Source organism: Embiotoca jacksoni, unplaced genomic scaffold (assembly GCF_022577435.1).
Source record: "Embiotoca jacksoni isolate LCO1_2020_lvr unplaced genomic scaffold, fEmbJac1.0.p SCAF_9, whole genome shotgun sequence".
NCBI classification, from domain to species: domain Eukaryota; kingdom Metazoa; phylum Chordata; class Actinopteri; family Embiotocidae; genus Embiotoca; species Embiotoca jacksoni.
In genome coordinates this window covers 61,102-81,901 of record NW_027185447.1, presented here as the reverse complement: position 1 = coordinate 81,901, position 20,800 = coordinate 61,102, and the positions used below count along the sequence as shown (strand labels likewise).

The 20,800-nt window shown below is 39.7% G+C and overlaps 1 protein-coding gene and 1 pseudogene across 1 annotated transcript in view; one reads left to right on the top strand and one right to left on the bottom strand.

Annotated features, from left to right (window-relative positions):
* Window positions 1-19,524, top strand: part of mthfr (methylenetetrahydrofolate reductase (NAD(P)H)) — a 32,976-nt gene extending 13,452 nt beyond the window's left edge. Inside the window, exons 7-12 of the mRNA XM_069141313.1 lie at window positions 1,824-1,958; window positions 2,136-2,316; window positions 4,198-4,380; window positions 4,491-4,592; window positions 4,680-4,799; window positions 18,660-19,524. Of these exons, the coding sequence (XP_068997414.1) occupies window positions 1,824-1,958; window positions 2,136-2,316; window positions 4,198-4,380; window positions 4,491-4,592; window positions 4,680-4,799; window positions 18,660-18,881 (943 nt within the window). The 3' untranslated portion in view covers window positions 18,882-19,524. The remainder of the gene's footprint in view (window positions 1-1,823; window positions 1,959-2,135; window positions 2,317-4,197; window positions 4,381-4,490; window positions 4,593-4,679; window positions 4,800-18,659) is intronic.
* On the bottom strand, window positions 4,832-18,573 carry LOC138193512 (general transcription factor II-I repeat domain-containing protein 2A-like; annotated as a pseudogene).
* Window positions 19,525-20,800: the final 1,276 nt, after the last annotated feature.

The following is a 20,800-nucleotide window of genomic DNA, read 5'->3' as shown; positions in this document are numbered from 1 at the left end:
TTTCAAGATTTCTTCTTGAAACGTACTAGAAAAAGGATTAATATGCTTCCAACATAAACTTATAATATTTATATAAAATGAGAATAACATCTACCAAATTGTACAATCACACACACACACACACACACACACACACACACACACACACACACACACACACACACACACACACACACACATATACATACATACATACAGTACATACATACATACATGTATGAAGGCTCTCTGCTTGGCTTGAAGTGCTCTTTTGAGTTGAGCTGTGAGCCATGGGTTATCATTTGGGAAGAGTTTAAAAGTCTTTGTTGGTATCAGCATAGTCTCACACTATTGGATGTAAGAAGTTACGACAAACTGTTGGTGAAAACCTGCCAGTCAGTACAGGCTGAAGCAGCCCTGCAGACTCTGGTAGGTAGTGCTGAAAATCTCAGTCCTCTAAGCCTGACTGCCGGTGTTTGAGAGAATAAAGCTTTTTAATTTGTTCAGCCAGGCCTGTAGATAATTTTGAGTGTGTTTTTCAACTCAAGCGTCATTCCTCATCCTCATCTTTAGCTGAAGGACTGAGCCACCTGCTGTTTATAAAGCACCAGAGGTTTTATAGTCAAACACTGAAACAATTTAGTCACCACTCTTTTTCCAGCTGCTTTTCTCCTCTTGTGTTACATGTCACATATTGCTCATATGTGGGCAGCCTATGACCAACTACAAACATGGACAAGTGTACTGGCAACAGAGCAGCATATTTTACAAACGAAAGAGCAAACTATAATCTTAGAAATATATGAAGAAATTAAGCCCATTATCTGCATAAGCTATAGCTGCCAAATAATGGAAGGATGTGCCAGCAAAAAATTGTCAATGGAGTGAATGCGTAGGTTTTGGAGCAGCATACAATGCCATGTATTACAACAACAGGGGTCTGTAGTAGAAGAGTCTGGGTGCTAAATTTGCCGGCCTGCAGTTCGGACCCGTTACCCATCAAAAAGGTTTGGCACATCATGACATGAAAAATAAGACAAATGATACCCCGAATTGTAAAGCAGCTGAAATCCTACATCGGGAAAGAATGGGACAACATTTCACTTTCAAAACTTGAGCAACTGGTCTCTTCACTTCCCAAACTTTTACAGATTGTTGTTAAAAGAAGAGATGATTCAACACTATTAAACATGTCCATGTACAAAACTTTTGTAAGACCGTAAGAGCTGTTTGGTTATTTTCCATTATAGGGGCTCATGCGAATAAGGAGAAAGATTCCTGCCACGACTATTGTGCTAGAATGTAATAGGGCAGAGACTGGCGTTGGACCTTCCATAGCCGAAGGAAGCCATGGGTGATATACTGATATCAATCAGTATAAAAACTATGAAATTAAATATGTCTCATAATATCCCTGTGGAAAGCCAGAGGTTTGTGATCTTTGAACATTGCCTCCTGCAGAGGCTCTCTCACTACCTGAGCATCGGGCTCCACTCGATCTTCTATAATATGCGACGACATTTTTTGAGAGAATTGTTTGGGCAGTAAGTGGTGTTTTTAAACATTTTAATCCTATATCTCGAACTTAACCTGCAGCATAAGTTACCACAGTGATGAATTGCGGTAAGAAGTGAACCACCTTCGTCATATTGAATACCTATTGTTAAAAACCTGAAGTAACCTTGCCAACTACAATTTCTGCTCCGTAGTACAGGCCTCAGGTCTCTCAAAAAGATCCTGATCAAGTTAAACTTGATTTGTGGAATAGGCACCTGCTCTTCACTTGCCTGGTATTATGACTGAAAGATGTTAAGTTTTTTTTAGAGCTTGTGTTTTTGTTCCAGGCGTCCTCTTCCTTGGGCAGTGAGTGCCCATCCCAAACGGAAGGTGGAAGATGTCCGACCCATCTTTTGGGCTTCCAGGCCTAAGAGCTACATCTACAGAACTCAGGACTGGGATGAGTTCCCCAATGGTAGATGGTAGGCTCGATTACACATAAACTAAACAGACACATGACAATTCACATCACAATATCTCTTTATCAGTTTCATTATTGATGCATATTATCTTGTGCAGAAGTGATGAAAAGGTAAATTACTTTGTGTGAAGAGTTATGTATACCCTTGTAAAATGGTGAGTTCTGCTTTTGTCTTTAGGGGAAACTCCTCATCTCCAGCTTTTGGCGAGTTAAACGACTACTACCTGTTCTACTTAAAAAGCAAATCATCGAAAGATGCACTGCTGGAGATGTGGGGTGAGGAGCTGATGAATGAAGAGTGTGTCTATGAGGTCTTCACCTGCTACATCACAGCCAAACCAAACCAGAGTGGACAGAAGGTAGATAAGATGGAACACTAAATACAAAACAAAAAAAATAATGAACCATAGGCAGCTTGCGCTTCTCATGTTTGTTGTTCTCCTGTGTGCTTCCCTAAAGTGAGTCTGTAGCTATATCTATCTATCTATCTATCTATCTATCTATCTATCTATCTATCTATCTATCTAGCTATCTAGCTATCTATCTAGCTATCTATATAGGGATAAAGAGTATTTTGGCTGAGTTGGGTTTCTATATCTCAAAATATATCCTATATCTCTTTTATATTAGCATTATAAAAAGTTGTGGATCAATTTGGTTGACTTAGGAGGTTAGGTAGGGGTGCTAGCACTGAGCTGATGAAATTCTCATCATCATAGTTAGGGGCATAGATATTTGCTAGTGTTACTGGTATATTATAGATTTTCCCAGTTACAATAATATACCTACCATTTGAGTCCGAAATGATTTCAGATGGGGTGAAAGGGATATGTTTATTAATTATAAATAGCAGTTCCACATGATTTGGAGTTAAACTTAGAATGAATATAACACGTGTCCTACCCAATTTTTGTGTTGTTGTTTATGAGATTGGTTTTTGAGATGCAGAAAGACAAACATCTTCCCTAAGCTTTTTAAGGTGAGCTAGTATGTTTCCCAGTTTCCCAGTTCTATTCAAGTCCCTACAATTCCAGGTGACAAACTGTATCACGCTTTCTTCATCAGTCTTAGAGAGTCCCTTCATATATCTGTCTGTGTTCTATTTTTGTAAAGGATATGTATTTACACGATATCTTGGCATCCACGAAAAAGCAAATGAAGCGGATGGGAAGGGGGAAAAAGAAAACAAAATTGGGAAGGTAAAAAAGATAATTATACATACTGCACATACATACATTTTTAACAAAGATTGAACTCTTAGCTGTTCAACATTCCCAACAACCCAACCCACCCCCCACCACTTCCAAAACAGGTAGCAGGGAAAAAAGTGACAATTCCAAAGGCACATTGATCTTTTACGCAACTTTAGCTCCGAATTGGACTTGGTTCTTTGCTCCTCTGATAAATCTCTGTTTAAATCTCCTGAACCTCAGTTTGTTATTTAAAATAATTATTACAGCTTACCACAGGAGCTAGTACGAAAAAAAAAAAGATAAACAAATGAAATATACATATATACATTTATGTAGATAGGTGTTAGGTCACTCTCAAATAACGATTTGCCATAAATCCAAAATATCTGCTTGTTAATTGTACAGTCCCCTGGGTCTTTTAACCGGTGACGGCTTTAAAGATTTGTAGAACATGGACAACAGGCAAGTGACTGGCTACCTTGCCATAAACTTTCTTCGGTCCATTGGTTATGTCGAACCCTGATTTATATATCTATTCATCTATATGAATAGAGGCATGACATATGGGAAGGCACCATTAATGCTGAACAATATATACAGATTTTGGAGCAACATATGCTACCCAGACAACATATTTTTTCAGGAAGGGACGTGCTTATTTCAGCGAAATATTGGCAAACCGCATTCTTCACGTGTTACAAAAACATGGCTTCGTAGTAGAATACTCCGGGTGCTAAACTGGCCTGTTCACAATCCAGACCTGTCACCCATTGAAAACTTTTGGTGAAACATGAAATAAAAAATACAACAAAGGACACCCTGAACTGTTGAAAAGCTGAAATCGTATATCAAGTAAGTCATGAGTTTTAAAAGTTTTGGTAGCTATTTTATTTATCTTTGGACAGAACCCTGTTTCCCCATAGTTCCAGTCTTTATGCTGGCTAGGATAACTGTCTGTTATAGCAATTATTGTGTTGCGTTTAACTGTCATCAAATATATGACTTCATATCATGCTGATAGCAGGCTATGGTTTCATCTTCAAATAGGTGATGTGTTTGCCGTGGAATGATGAGCCTCTGGCCCCAGAGACCAACCTGCTGAAGGATGAGCTAGAGAAAGTGAACAGACGAGGTGTCCTCACCATCAACTCTCAGCCCAACATCAATGGCAAACCCTCCGCAGACCCTGTAGTAGGCTGGGGGCCTGCAGGGGGCTATGTTTTTCAGAAGGTAAAAACACTATTGGTCTTGTTTGTACCTTTGGATGAAGTGGTTAGGGAGCGTGCTGTATTTGTCTCATTTGGGGATATGCTATGATCTTCTCTTTGTTTAAAATACAGGCCTATCTTGAGTTTTTCACCTCCAGTGAGAATGTTACTGCTCTCCTTAAAGTACTGAAGAAGTATGAACCTCGTGTCAACTACCATATTGTTAATGTGCATGTAAGTTTGAACAAGAAGGACCGGTCATTCATTGTTTGTGTGTGAATATATATGATTCAGATGTCATAATAAATATTTTGTGGGCAGGGCCGTAACTTGACCAACGCACCTGAAATGCAGCCCAATGCTGTGACATGGGGGATCTTCCCTGGCAGGGAGATCGTTCAGCCTACTGTAGTGGACCCAGTCAGCTTCATGTCCTGGAAGGTAAGATAGATATTGTTCTGTTTTGCATGAATTCATGAATGTTCAACCTTATTCTGCTACCATGTAATTGGAGTGTTAAAGTCAAGACTTTTTATTTGCAGGCTTTGTGTTTACAATCAAAACAATTAAGTAATTTAGGTAAATGTTATTTATAGTCAAAAATATAATGGCAAAATTAATACATAGCTTGAATATGATTTTTATAATGAACCCACATGCATACAGTGTTTATTTAAACTTTTTTGAACCCTTTTAGAATTTCATCCAAAATGAACAGTTAATTTGAAGGTGACATTAATGGTATTATAATCAGGTGCGAGTGGGCACTGTTTAGTTCAGGGGTGGGCAAACTTTTTGGCTCACATTGACTTTTAAAATTTGACAGACGGGCCGGGCCAGCACCAGATGCATACATATCAAACATAAACATAAAAAAGGCATTACAGTGTTAATACTTACATTCACTTTTAGTGGGAACAGTGTTCTTGATCACCCTTCTTTGCTAGTGCATCGAAGTCTGGTGTTAGTTTTGTTGTGGCAATTCTCAGAACAGATCTGAGGTGTTCATCACTCAACTGGGATCTGTGAGGTGCTTTGTTGGTGTTCATCACACTAAAAGTCTGTTCACACACGTACGTAGAGCCAAACAACACCAGCATCTTCTGTGCCATCTTCTGGATGTTTGGAAATTTGGCTGCGCTTAATGAAGCATAAAACTCATCCAGTTTAAGAGGGTTGAACTTCTCCTTTAAGACGGTGTCACATTGGAGATCAATCAGTTCCAACTGCAACTCCTGTGGCGCCGTTTCAGGGTCTTGTGTGAAGGGACACGACACCAGCTGAAGTGACTTGTCAATTTTTCCAAAATCAGAGAACCGATGGCAGAATTCTCCGTGCAGGTTGTCCAGTGATTTCCTGTATTTTTTCACATGTCGAGGGGCCTCTTTCAGCGTAGCCAGCGTGGGGAAATGAGCAAATGACTTGTTTGACATTTGCTTTGAGAATAAAGCTAGCTTGGTTTTGAAGGCTCTGATGTTTGTGTACATTTCATGGACAAACTGGTCTTTCCCTTGTAGCTTCACGTTCAGCTCATTCATGTGTGTCAGCACGTCCACAGCAAAAGCTAAATCACAAAGACGATCTGTGTCACTCAGCTCAGGAAAATCGTCAGCTTTCTCAGGTAGCTCCAAAAATGAGACAATCTCCTGTTTGAGCTCCAACACTCGTTGACATACTTTCCCCAAACTTAACCAGCGGACGTTGGAGTGGTAAAGCAAGTCCTGGTGATCAGCGTCATTTTCTTCAAGAAGCTTAATAAACTGACGATGGTGAAGTCCCCTCGCTCCAATAAAGTTAACCACTTCTACAACTGGCTTCACTACGTGGTCAAGCTGCAGTACGGATTTACACAGTGCTTCCTGGTGGATTATGCAGTGTAAGAAAATGACCTCCTGCTCAGGGTTGTCCTCTTTCGCCCTCTCCTGGATTCTTTTGAGCAACCCGACGTTTTTTCAAGTCACATTTGGCGATCCGTCTGTGGTAACGTTGGCGAGCGGAGTCCAAGGTAGCTGGAGCCTCTCGATGACCCCCGACACGCCGTCATACAAGTCCTCTCCCCGCGTTTTGCCCTTCAGGGAGTCCACGGCCAAAAACTCCTCTGTTATCTCAAAATTGTCATTAATCCCTCCGATAAAAATTAAAAGCTGAGCGGTGTCCTTTATGTCATTACTTTCGTCCAGTGCCAAGGAATATAATGTAAATGACTCCGCTTTTTTGTTTAGCTTGCTAGCCAAGTCTTCGTCAATTAGCTCAACACGCCGAGTCACTGTTCTGCCTGATAAGCTCATTTTTTCAAATTTGTTCTTGCTCTCAGGACACAAGACACCTGCTGTCTCTACCATGCACTCTTTGAGAAACTCCCCTTCGGAGAAAGGCTTGCTGGTCTTTGCTAATTTGAATGCCAGCAAATAACTTGCCTTCGTGCTTGATTCTTGGATGGCAGTTTGTCAGATAAAGGTGTTTTGCTGAGCCTGCAAACTATCTGCCGACCTCTGAGCGGTCGCCGTCCGTTTTTGCGTTAACTGGTTGTTAGCGCAATTAGCATGCTTGGTGGAAAAGTGACGGCTGATGTTGTATTCCTTTAAAACCGTAACGGTTTCTTGGCAAATAAGACACACAGCCTTCGACCGGACTTCAGTGAAAAAGTATTTAGTCGTCCATTCCTTATTAAACACTCGGCACTCGCTGTCGACTTTTCTTTTCTTTGGCCCGTTCATTGTTGCAGATGGGGTCAGAGCAGCAGCAGAGTAACAACAGAGAGCAGCCCGGCCTCCGCAAAATCAAGTCAATGTATCACTGCGCCTAGTGCGCCACCTGGTGGACCGCCAGGTAATGCAGGACAAGGTCAAATGAATGCAGTCATAATTATGATATGATTTGATTTGGGCAATTCTGTACCAATCTTCGGCGGGCCGGATTAAAAAGACCAACGGGCCGGATGTGGCCCGCGGGCCATAGTTTGCCCACCCCTGGTTTAGTTAGTTTAAAGAGCAGGGATCTTTTAAAGTTCACAACACAGGATTATGTGTTATGGCATTGACAAAGAATATTTCTGAGGATATTGTTCATGCTCATCTGCCTAGAAAAGGTTACAAAAACGTTTATAAAGTGTTTGTATTCGGCTAATTCAGTCAGGCGGATAGTTGTAGAAATAGAGCATATTTAAGACCATTGTTACACTCCGATGTACTGGTCAACCAGCAAAGATTGCTCCAAAAGCAAGGCTTGGAATAGTCCCTGAGGTCTCAAAGGAACCCAGGTTAACTTCTAAGCAACTACGGCAAGAATCCAAATCAGAACATCCCCATGTTTTGGAATGGTCAAGTCAAAGTCTTGACCTCAATCCAATAGAAATGTTGTGAAGTTCCTAAAGAGAGGAGTTCACCATCCTGGAGTTAAAGCTATTCTACGAAGAGGAATGGCCTAAAATTCCTCAAAGCATATATGCAGGACTGATCAACAGTTACTGGAAACATTTAATTAAGCAATATTAAACAAGAGGGTATGCTTTGACGTCATTATTGGCACGACAGTGATGTGGTCAGGATCGAGCACACCCTCGAGTGTAATACTGCGATTATACAAGTCAGCAACTAAATAAAATATGTAATCCAAATGTATTCATATTGTGGGGCAATACGCTCTCAAAATATACAACTTTTTGTTTCTGTGACTACCGATTCCATGGCAGTACATGGGGAACGACTAAGAACTGGAAAACAATCAGTTGTGTCAGCAGACTAATGTAATGTTTCAGGAAGTAGACCGACCCTTAGCAGCAACTTAGCAACAGAGGCAATTTCTAGTCTGCTTTATTGCTTTTTAGAAATCGTTTCTCAAACTGAATAAATACAGCATATAGAAACACAAAACTGCTTAGCTTAGACAATCTGGTTGTAAGTAAGATATGTGCTTAAAAAATATAATGATTCCATCATGTATTTTTAAGATTTCAGCACAGTTACAGTCACTTGTAGTTTCATGGCGAGACGCTCAAAAAGGCCACCACGCCACATCCACACCGATCGACAAAAACAAATTCTTTTAACAACTTTTCATCTCCTAGGTGTTAAGATAGGACAGAGAAAATTTCAGGTCGGTGTGTCAAAATCTGTAGGAGTTCGTTAAAATACAACACGTGGGAATTGCCAAAAAAAGGCGACTAAATTCAAAATGGCGGAATTCCTGTTTAGTTGAGGTCATGCTGCCAAGAGACTTTTTTTTTTACATCTCGGTGTTATAAACATATACAAAAATTTTGGTGCATGTAGCTGAAACTAGGTGCCGGGGCTGCAGTTTAGGGGGCGCAAGCGAGCTGTTTGGCCACGCCGACTTGCAAAACACATCGGATGTATTGTCTCACCACGCCGGCTGTACAGTGGTGTGAAAAAGTGTTTGCCCCCTTCCTGATTTCCAATTTTTTTGCATGTCTGTCACAAATGTTTCAGATCATCAAACAAATTTAAATATTAGTCAAAGATAACACAAGTAAACACAAAATCCAGTTTTTAAATGAAGGTTTTTATTATTAAGGGAGAAAAAAAATCCAAACCCACATGGCCCTGTGTGAAAAAGTGTTTGCCCCCTCCTGTTAAAACATAACTTAACTGTGGTTTATCACACCTGAGTTCAATTTCTCTAGCCACACCGAGGCCTGATTACTGCCACACCTGTTCTTAATCAAGAAATCACTTAAATAGGACCTGCCTGACAAAGTGGAGTAGACCAAAAGATCCTCAAAAGCTAGACATCATGCCGAGATCCAAAGAAATTCAGAAACAAATGAGAAAGAAATTAACTGAGATCTATCAGTCTGGAAAAGGTTATAAAGCCATTTCTGAAGCTTTGGGACTCCAGCGAACCACAGTGAGAGCCATTATCCACAAATGGAGAAAACATGGAACAGTGGTGAACCTTCCCAGGAGTGGCCGGCCGACCAAAATTACCCCAAGAGCGCAGCGACGACTCATCCGAGATGTCACAAAAGATCCCACAACAACATCCAAAGAACTGCAGGCCTCACTTGCCTCAGTTAAGGTCAGTGTTCATGACTCCACCATAAGAAAGAGACTGGGCAAAAATGGACTGCATGGCTGAGTTCCAAGACGAAAACCACCGCTGAGCAAAAAGAACATTAAGGCTCGTCTCATTTTTGCCAGAAAACATCTTGATGATCCCCAAGACTTTTGGGAAAATACTCTGTGGACTGACGAGACAAAAGTTGAACTTTTTTGAAGGTGTGTGTCCCATTACATCTGGCATAAAAGTAACACTGCATTTCATAAAAAGAACATCATACCAACAGTAAAATATGGTGGTGGTAATGTGATGGTCTGGGGCTGTTTTGCTGCTTCAGGACCTGGAAGACTTGCTGTGATAAATGGAACCATGAATTCTACTGTCTACCAAAAAATCCTGAAGGAGAATGTCCGGCCATCTGTTCGTGACCTCAAGCTGAAGCCAACTTGGGTTCTGCAGCAGGACAATGATCCAAAACACACCAGCAAGTCCACCTCTGAATGGCTGAAGAAAAACAAAATGAAGACTTTGGAGTGGCCTAGTCAAAGTCCTGACCTAAATCCTATTGAGATGCTGTGGCATGACCTTAAAAAGGCAGTTCGTGCTGGAAAACCCTCCAATGTGGCTGAATTACACCAACTCTGCAAAGATGAGTGGGCCAAAATTCCTCCACAGCTGTAAAAGACTCATCGCAAGTTATCGCGAAGGCTTGATTGCAGTTGTAGCTGCTAAGGGTGGCCCAACCAGTTATTAGGTTTAGGGGGCAAACACTTTCACACAGGGCCATGTGGGTTTGGATTATTTTTCTCCCTTAATAATAAAAACCTTCATTTAAAAACTGCATTTTGTGTTTACTTGTGTTATCTTTGATGAATATTTAAATTTGTTTGATGATCTGAAACATTTAAGTGTGACAAACATGCAAAAAAATAAGAAATCAGGAAGGGGGCAAACACTTTTTCACACCACTGTATGTATCATGTTTCATGAGGTTTCAAGCATCCTATGATCTCAAACATCTACTTTGTGTGTCACGGCGAGACGTCAAACTTTGACAAAATCGAACAAAATTCTCAATATATCATCAACCACATGTTTAGGCTATTCTGACCTGACCTGTTCATGTGATCAACCAGCTCAACGTAGCATGTGAAAGTATGAAAAGTGTAATTTCCAGTTGCCACCAGGAGGCGCTATGACTATGAGCAAATATTACCACACAGGTGTCTTCGGGGCGAGACGCTCAAAATGGCCACCACACCACGGTCACACCCATCGATGAAAACTAATTATTTTAACAATTTTTAATCCCAAACATGTTAAAGAGTGCACAGAAAAATTTTCAAGTCAGTCCAACAAAATCCTTAGGAGGAGTTTGTTAAAGTACAACATGTGTGAATCGCCAAAAATGGCAACTAAATTCAAAATGGCAGACCTCCTGTTGAGTTGACGTAATGGTCCAATGTAACTTTTTTGTACGTCTAGGTGTGATACACGTCGACCAAATTTGGTGCATATACGTAAATTTGGCCGCCACAGCCACTCGCGACTCCACTAAAATACGCAATTTTTCTTACGAGACGTGATTGCCAACTTTCAGGAGTTTTTGAGTATGATAAAGCCTCTAAATAGTCAATTTATTTATGAGGAGAAAAATAATAATAATCACTTGAAAAACAATAGGGCTTTCGCACCATCGGTGCCCTAATTATATATTGCCATTAAGAAGGTGGAGTGGTATTTCTAGTGAATAGCTGGGTGTGCTGTTATGCTGATTTGAGCATGTTCTAAATGTATAGTTGACTAATCAGATCTCTCGGTCGGAACTACTCGTTGTGTAATTGCAGTTATTGTTGCATAAGGGGGTGACGCCAAATACTGACAACAAAGGTTTGTGGAGATGAAGTGAAGAAGTCAAAGGCGACCTTTCTAGGAGAGAGTGCACGGTCTGCCGAACTCTCATAAAGTCCCAGTCATAAAGGACTACACTCTTCCATATAAGGCCATGAAATGTGTCTCTGAAATTATACTACCTAACTGGGACTCAGCCGGGCTGTCTCCAGTCTAAGTATAGTCAACACCAATCTTGAACAGCTAGTTCATGAGGTCAGGGTGCCCTTACAGGACCTTTACCCCACCTACTTCTGGGAATCAGAAGAGTGTGTCTGGCCTTAACAATTGCATTTCCCTGACAAGGTTCACATTCTTATGTTTTGGGTTATATTTATGCAGAAATATTGATAATTCTGAAGGGCTCACAAACTTTTAAGCACCACTGTAAACAAGCACTAGAAAACCTCTGGTGTTGCTGGAGTAAGTAATGTTTTCAAAATTGTATTAAAAAAAAAACATTTTTAGTAGTCTAAGAGTGCTGCATTATTATTTTCTGGGAATAAAATGTGTTTTTCAAGTATTATATTCAAAAAAAATTCAAATGAATAAAATATAGGAGACTAATGTTTGATATAAATTAAGTAAGTAAGGCATTTGAGAGACGGGATTGAATTAAAACAAATATTTTAATCTGTTCACAAGGAGGACTCTCCAGTCCCTCACAATATTAGAGGAAGTACAAACAAGTTTCACTTAGTGCAGAAAGTTTTGCTTAAAGTCTATTTTGTCAAAAGTTGCAAATCAAAAAATATTATCAAGAATTATTGTTGCCAAGTGTAACCAATGCATCTCTGAATGGCATCTCCTTCTTCTAAATATTTTAACTGGACTTATGTGGATTGTTGAGGGAAAGTGGAAATGCGTATTTCTTTAAATAACTGGTTCCAATGACATTTGCTTGGTTACAAGCATCGATCTCCTGTTTATATCCCACTCAGCAGGTAAACTGACAATAGTCAGGCTGCCCTACATGTTTCCACTCAACACATTTGCCTAAAAGACATTTTGTCAAAATATTTAAACTATAATTAGCATAATCAATCGGTGATCTAAAGTATGAATGAGAAGGGGTACTCAGGAGAGGTTTGTGAAACACCACTCTATTCAAAAGAATACTTTCTCATGCTGTCTAAGGTAAATAAGCTATAATATATTAGATACCATGTTAATCATTTAACAATAGGCTATCTTTACATTGTGAATAATTCAAACCCATAATGATAACCAAATAAAGAGAAATTAATTTATATATATTCAATATTGGTATTAATTTAAAAATACATTTAATGCAGTACAAAAAAATATATTCAAATTTATTTTATATTTACACACAATTAGGAATAAAATAAAAACTTTCATTTTTAGTAAAGCTATCACAAAATTATGTTAAAATACACTTACGCTCAATATAACAAATAAACTGTAACCATAACACTAAACAAAACTAAAACAAATCTGGCCTCCAGGGGCATGAAGTAGGTTTGCGCAGAGAAGTCTGAATCCAGTGAAGTTTAGATATACACCAGCAGGTTAAAAGTGGTCCTTACAGTTCCATAAAGTGGTAAAATTGTCAATAAAACGTATCCCATGGCTGAGCCATGCTGATGTTAGCCATGTTTCCAGGATAAGGAGTCAACTGAATGATTAATTTCCCTTCTTGCAAGTAGGAATTGGTCCAGAGATGAACACATCTTGAGATTGATAGTGTTTTCAGCAGCAACGTGAAAAATAAATATCATAGTCCCAGAGCCTGTTCTCTTTCGCAGGATGTCAAAAGACCCTGTGTGGATAATAACCCTCAGACCTCTTGGATGAGTTGAGAGGATAACTGGTAGTAGCTCCGTTATCTCCTTGACAGTTGTGTTTTCATGCACAGATTTTCAATCTTTGCGATTTTTAACATGGTTGGTTATGGTGTACCCTATCAAAATATTGCCTGGTTCCAGTGTGACTTTTAACAGTGGTTCTTCTGGTTCTCTATCCAGCAGTTTTTTGGGGGCTTTTTCTCTTGCTTTTCTTTTCTTTCCCACTGCATTGCTGGTAATGTAATTAGCTTCCTTGGTTTCCACATACAGTACTTAGTGTTATCACACACTCCATTCTGAGTCAGTGGCTCATACTTGTTGTGCAAGGAGTTCCAGTGGTGGAGTGAGCATTGAAGCGGTTTTTTTTTTATGTGTTTGTGTCTGTGGTGGACAACATCAAACTGAGCCCTTGGCTGGAGTTGATGTTTTTGGCCTCACTGTAGTGCAATGCCAGTAAGATGTGCCACCAACAGCTTTACCAGGTGAGCAGGTGATTCTATCTGAGCCTGAGCTCCTACTTTGTTAAAATTATAAGAAACACAGAGAAAACAGATATCTGATAAATGGATGTTGTTCTCTTACTGTGTCTCTGTGTCTCAGTGTCTCAGTGTGTGTCATTTTATCCTTTGGCTGCAATCACAGTAATATGATATGAAAAAAATAACATTAATAACATACCTTCATTTTCAGAACCATCCGGGACAAAATCCGAACCAACCTGGTCACTTTCAAGTGATTCTTGAAAATATAAAGAGGAACACACTTAGTGCACTGGATGCAATACTAACATTATTCAATGTTTAAGAGTTTGCATCCTTTGCTCTGGCTGACTTAATCCTAGTTTTTCACAAACCTTCCTCCTCTCTGCTGACCCTTGCCCTTGCCTCAACTGCCCTATCGTACCTAACATTCACCAATGCACACAGCTCCTCTACTGTCAAAGACATACTTTTCCTGAAAATGAGAAAACAGTTCATTCAACAGTTAACAAATTAATGTACTGATTGTAGACATCAGACATTGATAAATACATCTCAGTCGGTAATCTAACATATAAGTTATCAAAACTCTTTTGAAAAAGATTTAAGGTTGGCACCACTCAATACGAAAATGACAAACTTAGCCCAGATGCTGTAATAGGTTTGCTAAGTATCCAAAGTATGTCTAGCTAATATTAGCAATCTAATTACTATACGAATCGAGACAGCATTTACAAGGAAGCTAACGAGCGCTTACCATTAGCCATCAATATTGAGTTGTAAATAAGAAAAGAATGTCAAGTAATCCATACAAATGACACTCATGAATAAATGTTGGTTACCACAAACTTGAATACAGTTGTCAAACAATAAACCTATAATGATACTTTACCTTGATGACTGTATTGTAATCAACAAGTGGCAATTGGCAGTCCGACTTCCACAGACACTATCCCCAAATAAAGGGAAGTGACCTGTAGTGCCTGAGGCGGGAGATACGCAGTTTGATGGACAGTTCTGACATGCAATGGAGATACATGTTAAATGGGTGATGTAATAGATTATTGATGCTCACAATACACAGAGAAGAATGCACACATTCTAATAGTAAAAGTCAAAAACGTCAAAAGTGGAGGTACGTGGTTTTCATCCAACAGCGACGATATACTTATTTTGAATTTGATGCAAGCAACACAAAGTTGGGACAATGGCAACAAAAGAGTGGAAAAGTTGTGTCATGCTAAAAAGAACACCTTGTCAAACATCTCACAACTAATAAGGTTAACTGATACAGCAGTGAAGATGGTGAGTGGTTCACCACTATGTGAAAGACTGCTTCAGAAAATAGTGCAATAATTTAAAAATAATATTCTTTAATGTAAAATTGCAAAGAATCTGGGGATTTTATCATCTACAGTACATAATCTAATTAAAGGATTCAGAGAATCTAGCGAAATTGCTGTACACAAGTGACAAGGATGAAAACCATTATTGGATGGCTGTGCTCTTGGGGCCCACAGGCGGCACTACATTAAAAACAGACACAATTCTGTCGTGGAAATCATAGTCGAGACTAAGAAGCATTTCCGAAAACCATTGTCTGTGAACACAATTCATCGCTGCATCATCAGATGCTGGTTAAAACTCTACCATGCAAAGAAGAAACTATATATAAACATGATCCAGAAACACTGCCGCCTTCTCTGGGCCAGAGCTCATTTAAGATGGACTGAGTATCAAAATTCAAGATTCTTTTTTGAAAACCATAGACACTGTATCCTCCTGGCTGAAGAGGAGAGGGACCATCCAGCTTTTTATCAGTGCACAATAAAAAAAACCAGCATCTGTATTGGTATAGGGGTGCATTAGTGCACATGGCATGGGTAGTTTGTACATTTGGTAAGGTTCCATTAATGCTTAATGATACATACAGGCTTTGAAGCAACATACGCTGCCACCCAGACAATGTCTTTTTTCAGGGAAGGCCTTGCTTAATTTAAGCAAAACAATGCCAAACCACATTCTGCACACATTATGGCTCCATAGTAGAAGAGTCCAGGTGCTAAACTGGCTTGTCTGCAGCCAAGATCTGTGTTCCATTTAAAAAATTTGGTGCATCATAAAATGAAAAATACAACAAAGGAGACCCCGAACTGTTGAGCAGCTGAGATTCTATCGCAGGCAACAATGGACAACCTTTCCCTTCAAAAAAAAAAAATCCAGCAATTGGTGTCAGTTATAAAACACAGTGTTGTAAAAACAAGATTTGTGTTGCTGGCATCAAAATGCATATATTTTTCATAAAACAATCAAATTCCTGTCAACATTAAATATGTTGTCTTTGATCTATTTGTAATTAAATATGGGTTTATGTGATTTTGCAAATCATTGCATTGTTCGTAATTACATTTTACCTAGCATCGCAACTTTTTGGGAAACTGGGTTGCATTCAGTGCTTTGACTTTTCGTTGTGACAGTTGGACTGAGTTTGTTTCGCTCTGGTCAGGTTGCGTTCCTTACTTGCTCCGATAAATAAAGGCCCTGATCAAGAAATTGGTGCCAGTACAATAAGGCACACGTGGTTGATGGGATAAATAGAAAGAAGTAACAAAATGCTATTAAAATTCAATTCAATTAAATTGTATTTATATAGTGCTAAATGACAATACGGGTCTTGTCTAAGGTCAGTTGATAAGCTTGAGTGGAAGATTGCTGCCATTCCTTCTCCACGGCCAGAATCTTGAGGAATGTGATGATATGACTGGGAGGATTTTTTTCATTAATACTGACATATTCTTCCACTGCAGCCAGGTTTCTGTGCGACAACATGAATCAATTTGATGATCAGTTGTCAACTCATTTACTAACAGAGATTTACACAAGAGAGATCTGATATTCATTAGCCCACATTTGATTGTCATGTTTTTTTTATCCATTAAATTGCTAGGATACATTTTTATAAATTTTTTGTAGATTTCTTTCAATTTAGGTGGTCGTGAAAGAGACACAACCTCGATGTAATATTGGAGGTTTTGGCGAGTGATATATCTAAAGGAGCTGAGGAGCTTGTACAGTGCATCCGGAAAGTATTCACAGCGCTTCACTTTTTCCACATTTGGTTATGTTACAGCCTTATTCCTAAATGGATTAAATTAAAAAATTTTTCCCCTCAAAATTCTACACACAATACCCCATAATGATAATGTGAAAAAAGTATTTTTTTTTAATTTTTGCAAATCTATTAAAAATAAAAAAAATCACATGTACATAAGTATTCACAGCCTTTGCCATTACACTCAAAATTGAGCTCAGGTGCATCCTGTTTCCACTGATTATCCTTAAGATGTTTCTACAACTTGATTGGAGTCTACCTGTGGTAAATTCAGTTGATTGGACATGATTTGGAAAGGCACACACCCGTCTATATAAGGTCCCACAGTTGACAGTGCATCTCATGAAGTCCAAGGAATTGTCTGTAGACGTCCGAGGCACAGATCTTGGGAAGGGTACAGAAAAATATCTGCAGCAGTTAAGGTCCCAATGAGCACAGTGGCCTCCATCATCCGTAAATGGAAGAAGTTTGGAACCACCAGGACTCTTCCTAGAGTTGGCTGCCCGGCCAAACTGAGCGATCGGGGGAGAAGGGCCTTAGTCAGGGAGGTGACCAAGAACCCGATGGTCACTCTGACAGAGCTCCAGCGTTGGTCTGTGAAGACAGGAGAACCTTCCAGAAGGACAACCATCTCTGCAGCACTCCACCCAGCAGGCCTGTATGGTAGAGTGGCCAGACGGAAGCCACTCCTCAGTAAAAGGCACATGACAGCCCGCCTGGAGTTTGCCAAAAGGCACCTGAAGGACTCTCAGACCATGAGAAACTAAATTCTCTGGTCTGATGAAACAAAGATTGAACTCTTTGGCCTGAATGCAAAGCGTCATGTCTGGAGGAAACCAGGCACCGCTTATCACCTGGCCAATACCATCTCTACGGTGAAGCATGGTGGTGGCAGCATCATGCTGTGGGGATGATTTTCAGCGGCAGGAACTGGGAGACTAGTCAGGATGGAGGGAAAGATGAATGAAGCAATGTACAGACACATCCTTGATAAAAACCTGCTCCAGAGCGCTCTGGACCTCAGACTGGGGCAAAGGTTCATCTTCCAACAGGACAACGACCCTAAGCACACAGCCAACATAACAAAGGAGTGGCTTCGGGACAACTCTGTGAATGTCCTTGAGTTGCCGAGCCAGAGCCCAGACTTGAACCCAATTGAACATCTCTGGAGAGATCTGAAAATGGCTGAGCACCGATGCTCCCCATCCAACCTGATGGAGCTTGAGAGGTCCTGCAAAGAAGAATGGGAGAAACTGCCCAAGAATAGGTGTGCCAAACTTGTAGCATCACACTCAAAAAGATTTGAGGCTGTAATTGCTGCCAAAAGTGCTTCAACAAAGTATTGAGCAAAGGCTGTGAATAATTATGTACGTTATATTTTCATTCTTTATTATTAATAGATTTGCAAACATTTAAAACAATTTTTTTTCACTTTGTCATTATGGGGTATTGTGTGTACAATTTTGAGGAAAAAAAATTAATTCAATCAGTTTTGGAATAAGGCTATAGCATAACAAAATGTGGAAAAAGTGAAGTGCTGTGAATACTTTCTGGATGCACTGTAAGACTGAAACTCTTCCTCCTGGCGTCAACTCTGGGCTATCATGCTTTAGGGGTGTTAATAAACATGGCCATGTTTCCAATAGAGTTGCCAATGACCAGAGTTGTTTTTTTAGCATGTGTGTCACTGAGTGGGGAAAATTGATAAGAAACATTGAAGGGGTTGGTGGTGAACCATGAGCTTTTGCTTCACACCTATGCTTCCTCCGTACTGCCAATCAACCGTCCTGTAGTCCTGGCTGTTCGGCTGCGGAGGAAGACCAGCTAAGGGAGCCTACAGCTCTGAGTAGCTCCACACCGCCTACCAAGGCCTGATTAGCTGCCACGGCTATTGGGTTGGTTTTCATGGTGCTCAGCATTTTTTAGGACTACACAAAACAAATGTAGCCTTATCTGACATCCCTGGCACATATTTTTCCCCATGTTTTCTCAGGATGAGGCCTTCGCCTTGTGGATTGAGCAGTGGGCTAAACTCTATGAAGACGAGTCACCTTCACGGATGATCATCAAGTATATCCATGACAACTACTTCCTGGTCAATCTGGTAGACAATGACTTTCCTCTGGAGAACTGTCTGTGGCAGGTCATCGATGATATGTTTGATCTGCTTGAGGGCCCTCCAGAGCCGATCAACGATGGAACCGTCTCTGAATAAAATGTGTGATTTGTATTCTTTTTAGGAAAGAAAACACTGGTTGAAATTTTATGCATTGCCTTAAACGCAGCTATTTACAATACAGTGTTTATGTGTACTGAAGTCATTTTTACCATCTATTTGTAAAGGCTTTTTTTTTTTTTAAACATTTACGTGAATGGGAAACATTGTGAAGAAATAAACTGTAGTGTCTCACCTGAACAAGATTCGGGTACAAAGATTTACAAAACATCGTACATTTCTGATCCCCAAGATATTTAGCACCTCTGCTGCATTTCAAGCTGAAAACTACACTTACAGTATGTGCTGACAAATTTGGGGTTGACCTTGTAGAGTTTCCTCATGAACTGACCTCAATAAACATCAGCAAATGACAATGTCACAAAATGAATTAACATACCATATAAATGTAATGTTTTTCGAGGATATGTAACTGAAGATGATTCAAATTGTCTCTTTCAATTTGAGAATGTTAATGACTTTTAATGATGTATATTGTATTGAGATATATATGTGAAGTGTCTTTGTTTAGCTCTGTTATATCATTGTCATATTACAGTCACACTATTTACCCTTGTTGCCTTAACATGTACATCATATTTATTTTTTCTTCCTGCGTTTTCATTAAATAGTTTTTCAGTAACCCGGTGAGTGTGTGTTACGAAGTTAGGAAGGGCATCCAGCAACTTTATCTATTATGAATGTGTGACTTTATTAGAGATTCGGTGAACACCACTTACTATACAGGTACATAGGCCACATCTTAGGATGGTACATGATCTTGCAGCTGCCAGGTAATATGGTGGGGAATTTCCACACATTAACTCAACCTTTCAACAACTCAATATACAAATTTACTACTCAATAAAATACCAGGAGGTGATGTAGAATATTCTAACACGACTGTAGCTGGAAGTCTTGAGCTTAGACTGTTAACTTGATTGCCTACATTTGATAGAGTCTGCTGTCGCCGATGCCACGCAGACGAATTGATGGAAGTGGGGCCAAAAAACCCTACTGACAACGTTACAATATTAACCTTATGACCATAAGAATAATTATAACTGCATGGCAGCTAAAAGCATAGGTGGACAAAGACACAGGAAATCACAGATCCAGCAGACAGTACAGAACATACTCTACTGTTGTTAATTTTTCTGACCTTTGGGTAGTGAGGGCTACCCGGAACAGCGCTTGCAAAAATGTGCATAACTCGGGTGCTGATTTTGATAAAGCAACAACATTTTAAACACTTACTCATCAGGGTTATACCTTCTCCCTGCTATGTGCACATCTCGGTCGTGCACATTGTTCACACACACAATAGGAGAAGTCTCGGGACCTTTAACCTTTACTACCAATATAACACACGACAAATTGCACTGGCAGTCATCATTCATGTGTGCCTTACACCGTTGACACCGTTTTCAATCTAACTGACTGTACATGTTCATATCCATTCATGTGCATATAGTTCTGTTACAATCTGACCTTGCACCTTCATTGTACACTGCTCAAAAAAATAAAGGGAAGACTTAAATAACACCTTCTAGATCCCAATGAATGACATATTCCAGTTGAAAATCTTTATTCGTTACATGGTGGAATATGTTGACAACAAAATAAAATAAGAATGATCAATGGAAATCAAAATCATTATCCTATGGAGGTCTGGATTCAAAAACAGCCTTATCTCAGCGAGAGAAGCTCAAATACAGAAATGCAGCTTAAAATTGCATCACAGCGCCACGGCTTAAACTAAGTGTTTACAAACAAGTTTTCTACTCAGAACTATGGCAAACGGGATAAACTACATGGCCAAAGTGGTTTCAAGTCACTTTGTGTGGACAATTTCACAGGAAACACAATGTTTCAAAAACAGTCTTATCTCAGCGAGAGAAGCTTAAATACAGCGTAAA